Genomic DNA, 19,889 nt, shown 5'->3' on the forward strand with positions numbered 1-19,889 from the left:
CTATCCAGATACTAAGAATCTTCAACCTAGACTTCTTTCTGTCTTCTGTTCTTCTAGTGCAGTGTTCTTTGCAACCAAATCAATGTATTATGTCTCAGCAAAGTCTAGTCACCCTTGGATGCGTGTGTGGTGGCTTGTTTGGTTTGAACTGGCTTTAAAAAAAAGTTCCTGTTCAGTTGTCAGAATCCATGTTCCAGTGTGACTGGGCTGGTTTTTTTTAAGTTAGGATCAGAGCACTGAGAGTTGCAGGCGAAATGTTTTCAGTTTATGTACTGAAAGTTGGAGTCACTTTTATGTCATAGGCAAGTATTTAATTGTTAACATATTCTGCTGCAAGTTAGCTGGTTGTCCTTTAAGAATATGTGCTTCTGAAGAGATAATGCAAAAAAATTCTTCATGCACTTAGGGAACGGAGAAAAAAAAGTATTATACTTTTAAAAGCAGTACATCCTTCATCACTGGATTTACCTAAATACAGCTTTAGCAATGCCTGTAAAGATTATTTGATTATTTAGATGTGTGAAACAGGTGCAGTGGATGTGTCTATGAATTTAACCCGGAGTGTTTCTCAGCTCACACTTAAATAAGAGGCTTTAGTCTAATATGTGTGGATGTTTTGAATGAATATGCTTTGTTTTGCTTTACCTGTTTCTTAAGTCTTCGCTATGCAGCTTGTGCGTAATGAAAATGGACAGTAAGCAGGATCAACAGATGAAAAATTTTTTACTTAGCAGTCATTTAATATTATTCTTGCTTTCATTTTGATGATAGTTGGAATGGTAACAAAACCAGCAAGTGAGCAGTCCCAGGACTTTTCAATACACAATGAAGATTTTCCAGCATTACCAGGCTCCAGCTACAAAGATCCAACATCGAGTAATGATGACAATAAATCTGTAAGCAAACCTTAAATCTTCTCTTATTTTAGTGTTCATACTTCTTTTAATGATTATATTTTAAAATGGTCAGTGATTATATTTGTAATAAGATATTTTCAATTTTGCCCCTCTAAATTAATGAGAGCTTTTGTATAAGCGGCATTTCAAATGTAAATATATAAGTGGAATTTCTCAGCAAGGTTTTTGGTCCAAACAGTCACCCTGCTTGGACATGTCAAAACTTATTTTTGAGAATTGATAATATTTTTTAAGTTTACAATTTGTAATTTTTTTCCTATCAATTGTAGCTCATCTTTTTGCTACTGATGCCTGTCCTCAGTAGTAGTAACCTACACATTCTAAGATTTTTCTTCAAAGTTGTCCAGTCCTTCAAAAGTTAAGGGGTACAATATCTCCTTAAGGTGAAATGCTTAATGGAGATGTGGAATCAGAGGAACAAGCTCTCTTAATAGAGAGCATTGATGACTATATTGTAGACTACTGAGGTACATTATATCTTAAGTATTGGCATAATTATTGTGCATTAGATATATAGCTTAGAGCATAAGATGATGGGCTTTTCTTCATTGTTTACTCTGAAAACTTTGTAATAAGAAAATGCTATTTTATGCAAGCAAAAGATGAATAAAATTTGGATGGCAGAGGACACTTTCCTGCAGGATTTGACAAAATGTTCTAGTTTTGGATTGTTTTATTATTTCTCATTGCAAAAAATACGTTAATGACAGTGCCATAAATACTGGTGAATAAGTAGTAGACATGACTACAAACTAATGTAAGAACTAAAAAATGAACTGTTCAAAAAGACAGACATGAGGAAGTGTGGCCCCCAAGTGTTGTGGGCAGTTTTATTATGAGGAAAATGTTCTGATAGGATTAGTACTGTGTACAGTAAGGAGAGAGTAAATGGGATTAATTGTGTAACTGTAGACTTGTTATAAAGATTATGAAAGAGTTAGAAATTACATATATGGCAAATATATTTTGTCAGTATATAGATTCCTGGAGCATAGTCTGTTTTCTTGCCAGACATTGTCTGGCATAGTGTGTATATCAGACACGGTGTTTATATGCCTTTCCTGATAGCTGCAAATTGTATGTTGCTTGCACCTGAAATTGGCTTGAGTATTATCTGTTACTGTGTCATGGAGTGTTATTCAGGAGCAGGACTATGGGGAAAATCAATGATGTAGTGATCCAAAGGAACCTCTAGTCACAGGCACTTGGGATACACTGTGTATTCCAGCTTGAGTGTAAAATAATTTATTATTTTAGACTGCAAACTTCTAGCCTATTAATACCTGTATGACAGGTATACTTTGAAAAATGGTAAGTAGTATGTAAGGTTTGTCAACAGAACTCAGGGGCTTCAGCTTGACGCCATTTATTGAAGTGACTTGATATACTGGCTTAGAGTGCTTGACTGAAAAGATATGGTCAATAAGTATTTCCATTTCAGTTTGTTTTCATCATACCAACTCTGCAAATTCTCTTTACTAGAATTTGAGTACATCAGGCAAAACATCATCCAGCACAGATGGGCCCAAGTTTCCTGGAGATAAAAGTTCAACTACGCAAAACAACAACCAGCAGAAAAAAGGGATCCAGGTGTTACCTGATGGTATGTGTCATTCCATTTTTTCTGCTTTAAAAGTTTTGACAGTCATTTAGATTACCTTGTTGCTTCCTCTTCTTCTTAAAAGGAGAAAATTAATTTGTTCTTCTTTCCCAGGCCGGGTTACCAACATTCCTCAAGGGATGGTGACGGACCAGTTTGGAATGATTGGCTTGTTAACATTCATCAGGGCAGCAGAGACAGATCCAGGAATGGTACATCTTGCATTAGGAAGTGATTTAACAACACTAGGTCTCAATCTCAACTCTCCTGAGTAAGTTTCTGGGATTTAATCCCATCTTCACTTTTGGTTTTATTATGCTGTCAATCATAGTCTGTTCACTTAGTTCATTTGACTATTAAACCCACATTCTGGTTGGCCAAATAAAATTTGAAAATGTAATGACAATAAGATAAAACTTTCATAACAAAGAGAATTTTGCTTCAGGGCAAGCTTTCAATAAACCTAGTGGCTTTGCTTATTCTCTTAACTTCTTTAGGACTTTTTTCAAGGAATTGACAGTATATTGTTTATAAATATAATATATACATTCCTTTTCTAATAATAATTTTCCTTAGGGATATTTATACTTAACTCTTGGCAGTTTGGAAATAAATTAGATTTATATAGTGTAATGATCAACAGAACACCTGCAGCATTAGGCTGCACTGAAGATTAGTTTAAATGAAGGTAGTTAACTTCCAATACTCAGTTCACCTAAATAAACTAGTATAGTCATCTAGGTTTGCTATAGAGGCAGTGGGGAGAAAAGTAGTTAGTGGCTGCACAAATGCTAGAAGAAGTGCTTTAGACAGGGGAGATGAATAACCAGCCAACCCAGGGTGCCTTTCTTTTTACACTAATTACTGAAGGAGTTCAGATCAGTTTGACAAAACTGGTGACTTTCAGGTCACTGCAGTTGTGAGAAAAAATTAATTTCTGATGTTCTGACTTTCAGCTGAAAATCTCGCACCTTTTTGTTTCATCACAGATTTATATAGTGTTAGCCTTACAGACAGAGTAGTATATATATTTTAAGGTTTGCACATACTATATTAAAAAAAACAACAGACAGCAAACTCACATAGTTTCCATCTTTCATAAATTTATGTAGAGCTGCATGTAATCAGAAAAGCTTCATGAATGTGGATATTAAGCACAAGAAAAATGGCTCCTTATTACTCTGCTTTTTTTAGCAGCTGTGTTTTAAATAACTGTATTTTTATATTTAATTACTGTATATAGTGTATTTAGGTTCTTGGATGGGGAGGATAGGAGTTAACATTTGATGCAGACAGTTCCTATACTATAAAGCTGGTTTTACTTCATGCTGCAGAAAAGCTTTGCAAACAGCCCATGCAGACCTCTGTGTCTGGCCTGCCATCTTTCCTTACGTTAAATGTTCTTCCCTTGCTCTGTGAATTTTTATCTGAAAATCTAAAACTATGTCACATATGAAAAGGCAAATGTTTATGCCCTGTGTGGTAGTTTGGTTGGTAAAAATACCTATGTGACATAAAAGCTTAGCACAATAAATGTTGTTTTGGAAAAAAAAAGTTAAAACAGTGTATATATTGCTAGTGGCTTAAATTATACCTTCTAACTCCTCTTTTGAAGAAGAGTAAAATCTTTACTGATTAGTTTTAAAAAGCAGCCTACCAGTATAAATTTTTCCTCCCCTTTTAAATCACAGACTAATAAATCAGAACCCACCAGGCTTGTGATGCCTATTCCTAGTTAGATTGAAACCCTGCATAATAACACTGAATACTTGAAAAAGGTTGGGACCTCTGGCACCTAACTTGAAGGAAAGCTATATTTAAAAGGAAATCTTGACCCTGTAGTTTCCCATGTCAGTTTAAATGCAACCTTGCTCTGCATAGTTAAAAGAAAAATAATAAATGTAACTGCTCGAGGAAAGCTTCCTTTTTACTTCTCACCCCAGCTAGGGATTTGGTTGTGTAATATAGCTGTTAGGTTTGCAAAATTGATTACAGAGGGGTTTTTTTGGTTGGTTGGTTTGGAGGTTAATTTTTATAAATTCATGCTTTTCTATTTTCTTCAGAAATCTTTATCCCAAATTTGCATCCCCATGGGCATCATCACCTTGTCGACCTCAAGACATAGGTAAGAGAGAAATAACGATTAAATTTAATATTAATATTTGCAAATTATATTCATTTACATGTCTTAATAGTTGCATCAATTCCGATTCTTTTTTAGACTTCCATGTTCCATCTGAATACTTAACTAACATTCACATTAGGGATAAGGTGAGTACGTGTGTGTGTGTGTGTGCGCATGTGCATTTTTTGTTAATTTATTACCAGTAATTTTCTAAATTTTCTTTCAGGTAGATGTTCAAAATAAGTCCATTTTGTGCATGTCCTCAATCTTTCTAGAAGCAGTGTTGAGTTAACAGGCTGATGGGACACATCAAGCACCCATTATATCCTACGAAAAAAGAATGGGCGTGCAAAAGAATAGCTAAAAAGCACAGCATGTTTTTAAGAGTTTGCCCTTCATGTGAAGTTGAAATTTTTTGTGATATAATTCAAATTTCAAATTAAATTGAGTTATTTCTTCTTGAGGTAAACTCAGAATTGTATTCTCATTTATCTGTTGCATTCCATATCTACATGAAAAGGGATTTTTTGAGATATATTTTCTTTCAACTGTTTGAAGGGATCATTGAAAAATAGCATAAGAAATTTTAGTATTGTTACTTAATAGGGAAGGGAGCATATACATGCAGAAGTTGTAGTTTTGGGTTTTTTGAAGTAAAAAAGGAAGATGGGAATACACAGATAACGGAGAAAATTCTGTCTTGCTGGTTTGTTACATCTGTATTTTTCTATTGTATCCTTTAACTTGGAAAAGTTAACTAAAAGTGAAGAAAAATGATTGTTTTAATAATTATTACTCCTGTTGTATTAGAATATAATTTTCAACACACTTAGAATAGAAGGATGGAAGTTCTGGATGTATCCCTGTGTTATTTAAGTGGGGTAGTGTGTTTTAAAACATTTATCTATTGTGATTTTTCATCCTCATTTTCTTCAATCTTTTGCAGCTGGCTACAATAAAACTTGGCCGATATGGAGAAGATCTCCTGTTTTATCTCTATTACATGAATGGAGGAGATGTATTACAGCTATTAGCAGCAGTAGAGCTGTATGTTCAAACTATTTTGTCAGTCTTATATGAGTTAATCTGTTGCAATAATGAAATGGCAGGTGTTTAAAAAAAAAAAAAAAACAAAACAAAAAAAACCAGAACACCCAAACAAGTTAGACATTGAAAGAAAGAAGCTTAGTCAATCTTGAACTGTAAAGCTTTTTTAAAAATACCTCCTCCAACCTTAGTGTCATTTTGCACAGAGTTTCTTTACATTTGTATAGTGGAAATCAGAAGCCCATCTCATGTATTTTTGCGTTATGAAACACTGTGGAAAAAATGGCAGGTGCCAGTCATTATTGAATGTGTAACTTGCCTGTCATCAACCAAATAAGAACCAAGTAAATACTCATAAAAGGAGTTTGCTGTTAGAACCTACCAGACTTGAAGTTTCTCATGTGTTTTAGTTTGAGGTGTAATAACTGTACAGAAGAGGTATGAAATTACAGGTTTAACCATGTTGTAGAAATTTTGTTTAAGATTTGAATGCATTGTACAGTTCTGATTGAAACCTTTAAAGTTAGTTTATTAAGTCAATTTCAGATAACTTAACACTAAGAATTATTTTTCCTTTCTGTTACAAATGAAAGATTTAACCGGGATTGGAGATACCACAAAGAAGAACGAGTATGGATCACCAGGGCACCCGGCATGGAGCCAACAATGAAAACCAATACGTACGAGAGGGGAACATATTACTTCTTTGACTGTCTTAACTGGAGGAAAGTAGCTAAGGTATCTCCTTTCCCTTGTGTAGATACTTTAGGTCTGTCAGCCATGTATTTTTACAACAACAAGAGTAAAACCCAAAAATCTCTGACTTTTTATTCTCCTGTTACTTAGATTCATTACCTTAATTTCTGATATCTGAGAGAAAAAAGGTTGTTTAAAACATTGGCTTGTTTGTGGAAAATAAGGAGCTGTCTCTCTTATTTCCAGTTTTGTTTGGGAGGTAGAAGGATGTAAGACTTCTTTTAGGAGTTTTGTTAAAATTGAAAGCTCTTCCCACAGCATAGAGTTGAAGAATGGAAAGCATTATATGGAGTTTTAGAGGTTGTGCTTGTGAACATTTTATTACTTTGCTTTAGAAAATTAAATAGGATGCTACCACACCTCACTTAGAAATTTAAAATAGATGTGGGATATGTGCAGGGAATGCTTTTTTGGTTTTTGGGTACAATCTCTCCTTAACCATACTTAGGAATTCCATGCTTTGTTGTTTGAAAATCAGAGTTCTTTGAAATAATAAATAACTTCTTCTAAGGAGGAGGCATATGATGCTTGTTTTCTATACTGTAGACCAAGAGGCATTAAAAATCAGAAGGCTATAGCTTTTTCCCTTCCCAACTGTCATAACCTATTGGTCCCATTCTGTCCATTAATACTGTCAATAATGTTCTATGTCAGGCCTTCTGTAGATACTATATCACACTCTTCTTTTCTCTAAAAAGCAACAGATCAAATCAGATTAACCTTGAAGCCTTGAACTGAATAGATGTGATTCCAGCATATTGTAACTATATTTTGTGGTTCCACATGCCTAGGTATTTCATAGAATAAGAAATCTTTTCACCAGCAGCCCAACTTATGAATTGTTTGCTGAAAAGGCATTTCATTTGGAGATTATGGAACATTGCATGGAATAGTTACATGTCTCTTGATATGATTTTAAACATCCATTTTAAAGAAAATAAAGTTCAGTGTCCTCCTCTGTCTGTACAGCCATATGCCATCTAGACATTAACTAGATACATGCTATTTTTATTTCCTCCCCCACTCCACTCAGTAATTTTGCATCGTTTGTGCAAACTCCCCTCAGGAATTAACATTCCAGTTGCCCTGAGGGATATGGGAGGTTCTCTAGTCCAATTGCACGTGTGACTCCTTGCCTCTGCTGACTTTCTACTGCTCCAGGAAAACCCAAGAATCTGTAACTGACAGTTTTAGTAGTGAGCCCTGCTTTTATAGTATTTCCTAAGTGCAAGGTAATTCCAAAACTTCTAAACAAAAGCACAGCTCGTAAAAAAGAAAACAGAAACAAAAGGAAACTTTTTGCTTCTACTTAAATTACTCATTTGCTGCATGGTATACTTCCTTAAGTTCCCCGAGATGCTGTTTAAAGCTATTTTATTATTGCCTAATGTCATCAGAGGGGAAGTAATTACCTTTTGAAAGGATAGGTTTCTTTTCTGGAGTCAAATGTATGTGTTCCGTTTATTTACGAGCAACGAGCCTTGTGTAGTTGCATATATCAATGGAATTGTAGTTTGAGCTTGTATAGACACACAGCATTTCTTTCTACTAGGAGGCAGTGGTGCCCATTGTGTAAGGATAATAGTAACCTCTTCAGTGTCCCCTTTTTCTACCTGTGGTAAATGTACGCAGCTGCTGTTTGATGCTTAGCATTACCTTTAAAACAGTATTGTCTCTGTTTGAGACATTAATTTCTGTAGTGGACATGTCCTCTGAGGAAGACTGATAGATAATCACCCTAACAAGAACAGCAGTATTTGATAACACCGTGTTGCTTTGGATGCAAAGAAAAGTATGGCAAAGTAGTTTTTGTTTAACAAATGCAGAAGTAATTAATAAATATTTCAGGAAATAAGACCTATAAGGAGCTGGAAAATGAAGAATTCTGATAAATTGCAATCTCTTGTTATATCTGTTGTTATTCGTGGATGCTGGGAATATCAGTTCCTTAGAAGGCCACAATAATAATTGCTGCTGAACAGTTTCCCTCGTCCTTTATTGAAGCTGGCATACAGGAATACTTGCTCATAAATTACTGTCTCATGCGCATATTCAATTATTTTTCAAGGTGCTTTATAAATTTGGTTCTTGTTCTAGTGTAGATGTTCAGATATAGGGTAGCACATACCCTAATGTGTTGTGCTTTGCAGACATAGTGTAGTTTGCATTATGAGCTTATGTATTTATTGTCCCTATTTTAAATTACACTGCAGTATGAAATATTGCTGCAGTGAAATACAGCAGTTTGCTTTAGATAGCACAACTAAATCTTAAAACTTATGTTTTTAAAAACATAAACCAGTTGTGATTTAGTAGATTTTGTGTTCTGGATTGGTTTTAACAAAAGTAAAGAAGGCTGAATAACTTCTTCCAAGAAAAATCAAATAATGTATTTATCCTTTTTATTAAACTGTAGGCTCTGCTTTTATATTCTTAATAGATAATAGACTGAAGAAGGAAATTCAGCAAAGTAGCAGATTAATGAGAATTCCTAAACCATTAGGAAATAAAATCAAATTAATTCTGATTTGACTCATGGTAGTAAAAAGTGAAAAAAATATGAATGATAAACTTCAAATTCACCTTAAATGCAAAGTAAAAAGCAGAAAAATTCTGATTACAGATGTTTGCTATATGGTTTTTCATCCTAGGGCATGTGGAAAGTATGCTGAGGTTAAAGACATTGATTTTTTTTCACTGAGTTTTTGGCTATAGTTTGCTGGTGTTGAGGAGACATGAGAGAGGAAGGGAAGTAGCTCTGACACCAAAACTGCTTTCTACAATTGCACATTTACTGCAATCCTGATTTAAGTTGTCTGAAGTAAGCTGCTTGAATTTTCTTCTTACTTTTCAGTAAGGAGAATAAATTTAAGTACAAGATTATAAAACCTTTTTACATTGATGCTATAGTTCTAAAACATGGAATCCTTTATGGGAGAGAAAATTAATTTTTTAAGTGTTTGTTTGCTTCTCAGGGTTGCTGCTGTCTAGATGAAATTATTCCATATCCTGTCAAGATCAGTCTTAATTTAAATAGTTTCATATTTACTAGAAAGTTAAATTTATTATTCCAGTAAAGATGTGTCATAGTATTTCAGCTCAGCCCCTAAAGTGGGTCTTTGCATCCATCTGTAAGTCAGTATAGATGCTATTTTTAAGTTCCATTTGGATTTTTTAAGCTAGCTGTGGGATTTCTACTCTCTGCTCTCATGGATTTACACAATCCAGAATATTTTGTCCTCAGGCCTATTCTGCTAAGTTCTTTGTTTAGTTTTACTCTATAACTGTTATGGATCATCCTAAGCAATCCTCTCCTACCTTAAGTATCCTTGCCTGTTACTGTTTGTACATGTACAGACTGATGTAACTTCACTATCAAAGCTAGTTTTCAGGATGACATGAGAGGTGATTATTTTCTTTGCATAGAACAATTTATTTAGTGTCACACATGCTGTAAGTTTTAACACACATTCAGTATTCATTATTCCTGGTTAATAAAGGGTATTTAAGTTTTAATTCTTACCTTCATTTGAAAAAGAAAGCAATTTAACAGATTTATCAATGGTTAAGTGGAACTTTGTACATTTTATTTATATCTGTTTATGTTAAATAATACCACTGCTGCTGTTGACATCCTAAACCACAGTGACAAAAACAAAAACATGAAGTTTACCTGTAATGTATTTTCCCCTATGTAATAAATAATTGGTTTTTCATTTCCAGAAATACTGGTCAATTAATTCTTTTTTAGGTATTGTCAGACAGAACTTCAGGTGTTCTTATGTGCTACTGAATATTGAATTTGAGCTTTACTGACACTGGGATGCAAATCAAGAAGGCTGTTTTAAGCCTGTTTATTTTAGCAGTCAATAACAGTTTGAAGTATGAACTCACATACTTCTAGAGAAAATTTGATAGGGAAACATACTCCTTCTGAAGGAGGGACTTCATTTTGTGCGACACAAAAGATTGCTCAGTTCCCTGAGCATTTATTCCAGGCACCTTGTTAGCAGCTCCCACTCCCAGTAGAGGCTCACAACAACCTTAAGTTTGGAAAATCCTTTTTTAGGATGCTGATACTGTCTGGTTTCTGGTACTTACTGTATCTTATCGGTTTGATTAGCAATTTGTCATGGGTAATTCTGAAGGCATTTCAGAGCTTGTGGGCTTGTGGAAGCTCAGTTAACTGATTGAAGCTGACCACAGATGGATAGTATCTGCAGGCCCTTCCATGGTTATCTGAAAGAAGGAAACTTTGACAGCCATGAAAGGCAGAGAAAGCTGGAGTGATATCTTTTCTACTATAAAATGAGTGCAGAATTACTGGAGATCATGGAATCATAGAGTGGTTTGGGTTGGAAGAAACATTAAAGACCATCTAGTTAAAGCCTGTACCATGGACAAGAGCACCTTCCACTTGACCAGGTTGCTCAAAGCCCCATCCAGCCTGGTCTTAAACACTTCCAGGGATGGGGTAGCCACAGCTTCTCTGGGTAGCCTGTTCCAGTGCCTCGCCACCCTCATAGTGAAGAATTTATTTCTAATACCCAATCTATATGCTGCCCTTCTTCAGCTTAAAGCCGCTCCCCCTTGTCCTATGCCCTTGCAAAAAGTCCCTCTCCATCCTTCCTGTAGGCCCCCTGAGATCCACCCAGCCTAATTCAGCCTTTGACACCGAAGTACGTGTATGGACTTGTACCCCTTGATCTTGCTTCTTACCCAAGGGGAGAGAAGTGCAGCATCTCTTCAGTCTCAGCATGTGTGTATCTGCTCAAAAAGAGAACATATACCAACTGGCATGCAGTTTTTATTAGGAATGCCAGAAGCGATTTGCTTTTGTATGTATGACCTAAAAAAGCCCAAACAAACAAACACACCACCTAAATAAATAAAAACCAACCAACCAAAACAAAAACAACAAAAAAGTCTTTGGAGTAGAGAGTCGGGAACTAGAACTGAAGCAGATGTGCAACATTTCAGTGCAAATGGCTGCAACCTCACACAGGTTTTTCTAGGGTTTTCCAGTTTTAGGGACAGTATTCTCAGGGGAGTGCACAGTGCTTCACATTTTCCACTACTTTGTTTCCTTACCATGCTGAATGTTTTTTCTGTGCTAAATGGACCTTGTTTTGCCTTGAAAGAAGAGAGGTTTAAGAGTTGGATTTCCTAGATTTTATTTCTGTTCTTGCATTAATTTAATGCAGATTTACGTGTACTGAAGTATTACACTATTAAATCACTTTAGAGAGTGTTCTAAAATAATCTCTTCATTACTCATGTGTTTTCATCTTTGTGTGAAAATAGTGGGCTAAGTTTTCTTTGCGGATGCAGGTGATGTTCTGCTCAGGTTCTCCACCAAGTTAGATAAAATAAGTTACTGTGCATGTCCAAAGTTGTTGTTGTTGAATTACCACCAAGTACCCCTAAAAAACAGTTCTGAAACTTCTGCTTACCCTGTTTCTTGAATGAAGATTAAGTGGGATGATACACAGTTAAACTGATAAAAGGGTCTGAAGAGTATAAGATTTCAGGTTTGGTGGGTCTAGGGCTTAAATATGAGTATGAAATGTGGAGGAATATTTCAATATTGGCTTAAATGAGTCTCAGTACTTTGTACATAGACATTTTCACAAAATCATTTACATTAGAAGAGACCTCTAAGATCAAATCCAGCCTTTGACTGATCACCGCCATGTCAAACAGACTAAGTCCACTTGTTTCTGGAGCACCTCCCTCATGTCTAACCTGAACCTCCCCTGGTGCATCACAAAACAATTTGGCCTGGTAGTGTGACATGAAAATATTCCCAAACTTTAGTGCATACAGAATAAGCCTCTGTACTCCTGACATGTTTTAAGACAGCTTTTGTTTATAATTCAGCTCATGCTGTGATTGTATATTTGTGTTTTGTGTATGTGCATATATAAAATTGTTTGAGATTATAGCAGGGGTTCTGAGAGTCATGTAGCATTCAAAAGAATAGGAGAGCCTGCATGTTGTGGGTGTAAAGGCTTAGTATTGTTGTAATTTATACTTTTTTCTCCTTAAAATACGGAATTCAAGATAGCAAAGTCATGTGGTTTTGCCTTAGGATAAGTTAGTACTTGATCTCCTCTATATTTGTGCTTTTCGAGTATGGCTGGTAGACCAGGTGTTGACAGGTAAATGATACATTGTTTTATTTGTCTTTGTCTTCTTTTTTTTCTTTTTTTTTTAATTGTAGGAGTTCCACCTGGAATACGACAAATTAGAAGAAAGGCCTCATCTGCCATCAACCTTCAACTACAACCCTGCTCAGCAAGCCTTCTAAAGACTTCCCTTTTCTTGGGGTATGGCTGTCTCAGCACAATACTCAACATAACTGCAGAACTGATGTGGCTCAGGCATCCTGGTTTTAATTCCTTGAGGATCTGGCAATTGGCTCATGCGAAGGGTCACCATTTGAGGTCCTGCCTTACTAATTATGTGCTGCCCAACAACTAAATTTGTAATCGTTTTTCTTTAGTTTGAGCAGGGTCTGAATTTTTGTTTTTGTTTTCTTTTTTGCCAGCAGACAAGCTTGGGTCTGTAAAGACAAGCGAGTACACTGACAAAAGTTTACCACTTAGTTTTCCAAAATGTAAAAACGAAAAAAAAAGAAAAAAGACAAAAAATTAGACAACAAAATTTGCATTGTTCATTGTAGCACTATTGGTAATAAAAATGTTTGTGCATTTTTATGTGAAGATCCTTCTCGTATTTCATTTGGAAAGATGAGCAAGGTTTGCTTCCTTCATTTTACTTCCCCTTCTGTCTTTGAAAGGCAGTTTTCGCCAAGCTTAATGCAAGAATATCTGACTGTTTAGAAGAAAGATATTGCCACAGTCTCTGGTTAGTTTCCAGGGTTGTGTATTACTGAGCTTCATCTTTCCAGAATGAGCAAAACACTGTCCAGTCTTTGTTACGATTTTGTAATAAATGTGTACATTTTTTTTAAATTTTTGGACATCACATGAATAAAGGTATGTATGTACGAATGTGTATATATTATATATATGACATCTATTTTGGAAAATGTTTGCCCTGCTGTACCTCATTTTTAGGAGGTGTGCATGGATGCAATATATGAAAACGGGACATTCTGGAACTGCTGGTCAGGGGACTACTTTGTCGCCCTGTGCACTAAAGGGCCAGATTTTCAGCAGCCAAGGACATCCATACCCAAGTGAATGTGATGGGACTTAAAGAAGTGAACTGAGACAATTCACTCTGGCTGTTTGAACAGCAGCGTTTCATAGGAAGAGAAAAAAAAAGATCAATCTTGTATTTTCTGACCACATAAAGGCTTCTTCTCTTTGTAATAAAGTAGAAAAGCTCTCCTCACTGCAGTGTTGACTTTGATTTGAGATTGTGAAATTATTTCTTCAACAATGAAAAATGGAAAAAAAATTGAAGTATTAAAACTATCGAGCTGTACAGTGGTTAAGACACTTGAAGAGTCTTTTTGCTGCTGACAAGTAAATTTATGAGAATTTCATATTCTTTTCCACAGTAAAGTTTCCACGGCTAAAAACTTTGGTTAACCTTGGTTTCAGATCCCCTCTTTATAATAGCAGATAATTTTTAGAAAGATGGGTGGGTACCATGTCAAATGATAGAAAGATGCTTCAAGAATTCATCACCTGGGAGAAGCTTGGGTTAGAACTGATCACAGCTTAGTTCCATGTTGCTGTTTTTGCACTTAAAACAGAAATACACTTCATTTGGTGATTGCTATTACTTGAACTTCCAGATGCAAATAAACATGAATATAGATTGGTTCTGAAAACTGCAACTGTTCTGAGTGGAGAAAGAAAACCTTGAACTGTTTGGGATGGTTTTCTTTATCTAGATATGATTGCTACTTCTCATTGAGTTGCCTCCAGTGATGCAAATCATTGAAAAATACCTGAAATTACCAAAGCAAGACATGTTAGTGAATCCTGGGATTTGGGGTTTTTTTTCCATTTTGACCCATTTTTCTATGTAGTGCAAAACCAGTTTGTTTGCATGTATTGAATTATGCTTGGAAATTGGACCATTAGTGGCCTTGCTGTGGTTCTGTATCAGGTGTATGGCAAATTTTAAATTCTGAAGTTTTTTTAATACCTATTTTAACATGGTAAACATAAAAATATAAGCCTGTTGATTATATTCTTTTTTCTATTATTAAAGCAAAGTTTTCCTAGCTTGGAAGAAGAGAATGGTTATAATCTATATAACAGCTGGAAAAGATGGTGGCTTATTCTGTTTCTCAAACCAGAGTAGATTCAAACATATATTTGATTATCCAAATATAAATTTATAAATTTTCAGAATTATAATTTTCCAAAAGCATATTGTTCCCTCCACAATTAGTGTTACATTTTTTACTGTCAGAGGTTCATTATGACCTGGGTTTTTTGGGGTTTTTGGTGGGGCAGGGGGGTGGTTCTTTGGGGTTTTTTTGGTAAGGAATTCCTGAAGTGATATTTCCTTCTTCAAATCAAATGCATTTATTTCTCATGTTCATGGAAATTAACAACATATGCTAAAGGGAGCAGGATCAATTACATTAAAATACTAAATACCTATGTCACTTTAAAAGCAATTAAGCTGAAATTGGGAACCTAAGTTCTCCCAAAAAAATACATGATGATACAGTTGTATTCAGCTGCCCAGTCCTTCAAAAATCTGAACTGCCTGATTTTGGGAAACTTCTCACCGATGAGTACGGAACTGGTGCTTTGCTCCTTCCAGGTGGATGAAGAGTCTGGCTCTCCTCAGTTAAGTAAGCATGTATGGAGACTTTAAAATCTGTGACTTAATTTCATTTTACACTGTGGGTTAAAGCAAGAGAAACAGATATAAACAGGAAAGAAGGTGTAAGATTGAAACCACTTCTTAACTGATACCATATTAATTTTAAAAATTGAAAAAAAGAACATACTGCTTTTTTTACTGAAAGGAAGAAGACCTCAGCCCTCATTTACATGCTCAGGTAGCAGATGGGTGACTGAATTGCCCTGCAGATTTTCAGACTGACAATTAAGGTCTGAGGCTTATTTAATATGTTTTTACATCCCACTAACGCTATAAATAGGGATATACTAGAATGCTGTTTTTAAATTTGAGGTGGGTGATTTTCCCCATAACTAGTTTTGTACAACAATGTGCAAGGTAAGTTCTGAGGAGAAAACCCAGTGTTCTTTGAAAGAAGTAGAAGAATTCCTATTTCTGGCCTGTCCAACATGCTCTCATAGTCCTTGTGGCATATTGTTGCAAATCTTCATTGAATAGTTAGTTCCACTTTCTCTGCAGATCTGTTACCTTCAACTTCCAGGGTTTAACAAGTTTCACTGATTTGATTACACCTGGTATTGCAGAAGACACTTCGTATTTCAACAATTGTTACTCAAACTACCCTGCTTGTGGAAAAATCAAGGGTACCAGGGCGTCATGAAGGAAAGGGTTAAGGGTGCTCCACTGGGTCTTTAAAAATGAACAAACAAAAAACTACCCTGCACTCAGTCTCCTCCACCTTAGTGGTCTGGTGCTACAAATACATAAGCACATGAGAACCTTCATGGGCTTGATTTATCTAATTGAAGACCCAAGTAATCCAGGGAAGGCTGCAGATACTCACGTGGGTAAAAATATTTTTCATGTGACTGTGACCTTCAATGAAGTGTCAGCTGCACCTGTGTTGGGGTTCACAACTGACCACACCACTCCATCATGGCTGTGTAGCATTTCTACCCTACAAAGATGTATGATTGTATCACTTGGCTGCATGGCGTGTCTGAAATCCTCTCTGACCCCAAGCCAGTATTTCTTGTACTTGTCTGTTTCTGTTTTGCATCTGACTACAATACACAAATTCTTATTTGGGTACATTCTCCCTTTTTTTCATGGAAACTGCAAGATTTTGCAGTCTTGAGGGACTGTTTCTGTTGATCATGAAGAGACCAGAAACAGTCTTAGACATGACCTAGGCAGTGCTGGGAAACAGAGGTCTGTGGGGCCATCATCTTGGTCCTGAGTGGCTCCTAGGTGGCCGTGGCTATGGAAGAAGGCTGTCCATCTTCTAAAGAATGCTGTTTAAAGTTACTAGTCAAAGAAACTTCCCTCTCCCCCCCGCCAATTCCTGGTAACTTCCAACTGAAAATACTTCCATGGCTGGACATTGCAACAGAAAGGAAAAATTGGTTGCTGTCACACTCAAGAAAAGCCTCTAAATGCCTAGCTGCCATACTAAGCATGGGATAGCTAGATGGTGCTTTTGGTTTAAGATCCTAAATATAACAGTTGCTATTCAAGCCAAATTCAAGCGTGTGCTTAGTTTTCAAGTATCTTTTCATTGTGTCCCTCAAAATTTGCCACTGCCCAAAATTAATGCTAGCAGAAGTTGAATTCTGATAATGCAGATTGGACTAAGCAGTTAGTCTGGATTGACAGCTGATGCTTTTATTTTCATATATAGTATGTGAATTAAGTTTTTGTTTCTCTGTGATAAGCATGCATGCTCTTGTTTCCATGAATCTGAAAGCCTCCAGTAGATTAAAAAGACCTGAGCAAATGCAGCTGGATAACTTCTTTGAAATTTTAGGTTTAATAGTTTCAGTAGCTTTAGCACTTAAAACCACTTTACTGTTAGAGGTAAACTTCATATTTTTGAAAGTAATGTTAAAGTACATTGAACGATAGTTTTGACTGTTACTGATTCAGCTCACTTCTGGATTAGCAGTGTTAAACCGAGTTTGTGTATTGCTTTTCTAGGCTTCAGTTTCTCATTTGCATTTCATATTGTCTTCTTGGTGCTAATGAGTTAATATATGTCAGGCTTTTCCTGCTGGAACTACCAAAATAATTTTCTGTAAAATCACCTTTTGAACTCCCTCTGGTTTAGCAAACAATCCAGTGAAGTAGCCAGTTGTCATGATTGGGCCATCCTGCATCAGCTGTAAGCAGTCCTGATGAGGAGCTAAAGGAAGGCAGTTGTCCTAAAGCTGCTCTGGTGCAGACATTTATGAACTTCTGTGGAAACCCTTCAGTGTTCTCTAAACTCTTATTCTTGAGTAAAGGGTGGATTTAGTTGTTCCAGAGACCTCTCTTCCCTTGGAAGGCCAGTTTACTTTCTGGTGGGCATCACGGTATTTGTTTTATAAATGCACTCAGTTGTTTTATTTAGACATTTGCTTTTGGAAAAGGCAGTTCATTTCCTGGAAGAGGGGCAGTCAGCATCCCACGGACCAGCACTAGACTCGTGCAAGGGAACAGGGAGGTGTGAGCCCAGGCCCAATGAGCAGCCTGGGTGGGTGTGGTGGCAGAGCTGCACTGTGGCTGCCCGGCATCCAGGTGCCTGACCAAGGCAGAGGTGTTCTCAGCACTGGCCATACCAGGTGGTTCAGCTGCAATTGGCCACAGGTAAGGCTGTCCCTTGGTTGTGGGGCAAGGAAGGGCCCAAAGAGCAGGCAGCAATCTGTTCTTCTGCTGTTGAGATTTTCATACAGGCGCTGGACTTCATATGCCAGCTTTCTCAGCCCTGGTGGCTCCTGGTGCAGCCCATGGTCCTGGAGCCACCATCCCCATTCCTGCCCTCAGTAGGTGACAACAGAGCTAAAATCTTTACAACAGGCCCCCTTTACTCTGCTATAATGATCAGGCATGGATGATGATTTTTCACTTCAAATTGATCCAAATAGACTTTAAGTCTTGATTGAGTCATTTGTGCAGAAGTTCAGAATCTGTGAGATCACCTGGTAAATGCTTAGGCCATTCCCAGCTAAAATACAGCTTCAGCATCTCCCCAGCTGTGGAGAATGTAGAGCTTGGATGCACACAGGAGGACTAACTCAAGGTTGCTGTGTCACCCAGGGAGCTGTTGCCTTAATTTCCATCTGACAGCGCTTTATGTAGAAGGGATTGCCGGGAATTGAAGGAATATGGAAGGCCAGCTGTTCAGGAGGTAAGACAGAAAGAAGCTGCAGCTCATTTACACTGAGAAAGCCGAGCTGTAGCTTCCCTTTGAGGTGGTAAGTGACCAATCAACCTGATTATAATTTTATTTTTTATATTATGAAAACTCTATGCAACAAGCCTCTACCATTAGAGACTGCTGTCACCACAAGTTCTGGCAGCAAAACTCGATGATGGGAATGAATGAACAGAGCCAAGGACTAGGCAAGAGGAGTTGAGTTTCTAGTATAAACACCTATAGGAGTTTTAAGTTAAAAACCCATAATTCCAGCTCAGAGCTGGTATACTTTTTCAGAAACCCCTTGATAATCAGGGCAGGCTACTGCAAAGCAGCTGGCTTGAGGGGAGTGTGGTAGTGCACTTGTGCAAGCAAGGACAATATTTACATCCATCTATATTCATGGCACAGCATAGACTCTTAATAGCCTTCCTGCCAAACCTTGCTTAATAGTCCATTTGGAGAACCTACGGATCAGCTTCATTTATAAAAGTTTGACGTTGCACTCTGTGGTGGGAAAGAGATTGAAAAAGGAAAGTGCTATTTCCCGAAATTTTTCTGTATTTCTGTACCTTCTTGTCTACTGTGTCATCAAGTTCAGCTATCAGCTCTGAGGCTCACATTTTGTTATACTAATTGCCTGTGATAAAGACCACAGAATAGAACTATAAGTATTGCATATGGTACTTTGGCACCGAAGAACTTGTTGTGTTGCCACAGTGGGAAATGCTGGCTAATAACCAAATTTATTTGCCAAATAAATATATTTTCTTGAATCGGTAGCTTTTCTTACAAACCTCCTTGAAAGAGAGCACTTCTTAGGGTGAACCTTCAAAGGTGAATACCTTCCTGTTCAAGGCAATTCCTGTGTGTGATAGCTATCATCTTGCTTGTCTGTTATCTCTGTCCCTGCTGTGCAGATGCTGTTTTTGGGGCTGGCCAGAACAATTTGCCCTGCACCCCAAAAATGTTAACATATGGCCAATTCCCATTATGTCCCTTCTTAATTAATAAGGTAAAAATAGAAGCTGCTTTGTCACTTGTAGATGTTTAATTTCTTTAACTTTATATCAGATTTCTCTTCTACTCATAGAGACCTTGCAGACTTTGATGCCTTGGGGGTACTAAATGGGACTTTACACAAAATCTCCAGGACTTAACCAAGCCAGTGGTGAGATGTTGCTTTAGAGTGGGGCCACAATGCACCCAGAGGACCCCACCTACCCACCCTCTTCTAGATATTGTACACTGCATGACGGTACCCAATATTAATCCGGACTAGCCCTCCGCACAGCAAATCTCCAGAGTCAAATAATCGGGTTGCAAGCTGTCCCTTTCCACCCCCGGAGGGCCCTGAATTAGGTCAGACGGGATTAAATTTGCTTGGGTTTTTTTTTGTTTTGTTGTTTTTTGTTTTTTTTTTTTTTTGGGGGGGGGGGGTGTTTCGTGCTGGTTACACGCACAGCAGTC

The 19,889-nt window shown here is 37.0% G+C and overlaps 1 protein-coding gene across 6 annotated transcripts in view; it reads left to right on the forward strand.

Annotated features, from left to right (window-relative positions):
- Positions 1-13,807, forward strand: part of CNOT2 (CCR4-NOT transcription complex subunit 2) — an 84,688-nt gene extending 70,881 nt beyond the window's left edge. For 5 of the 6 annotated variants that reach the window (XM_068190199.1, XM_068190198.1, XM_068190197.1 and 2 more), the window contains 8 exons: positions 772-896; positions 2,400-2,520; positions 2,632-2,788; positions 4,581-4,642; positions 4,739-4,788; positions 5,589-5,689; positions 6,283-6,427; positions 12,669-13,807. In XM_068190199.1, coding sequence (XP_068046300.1) covers positions 772-896; positions 2,400-2,520; positions 2,632-2,788; positions 4,581-4,642; positions 4,739-4,788; positions 5,589-5,689; positions 6,283-6,427; positions 12,669-12,755 — 848 coding nt within the window. In that variant the 3' untranslated portion in view covers positions 12,756-13,807. The remainder of the gene's footprint in view (positions 1-771; positions 897-2,399; positions 2,521-2,631; positions 2,789-4,580; positions 4,643-4,738; positions 4,789-5,588; positions 5,690-6,282; positions 6,428-12,668) is intronic. The other variant, XM_068190196.1, reaches the window with a different exon arrangement.
- Positions 13,808-19,889: the final 6,082 nt, after the last annotated feature.

This window comes from Anomalospiza imberbis, chromosome 5 (genome assembly GCF_031753505.1).
Source record: "Anomalospiza imberbis isolate Cuckoo-Finch-1a 21T00152 chromosome 5, ASM3175350v1, whole genome shotgun sequence".
NCBI lineage: Eukaryota > Metazoa > Chordata > Aves > Passeriformes > Viduidae > Anomalospiza > Anomalospiza imberbis.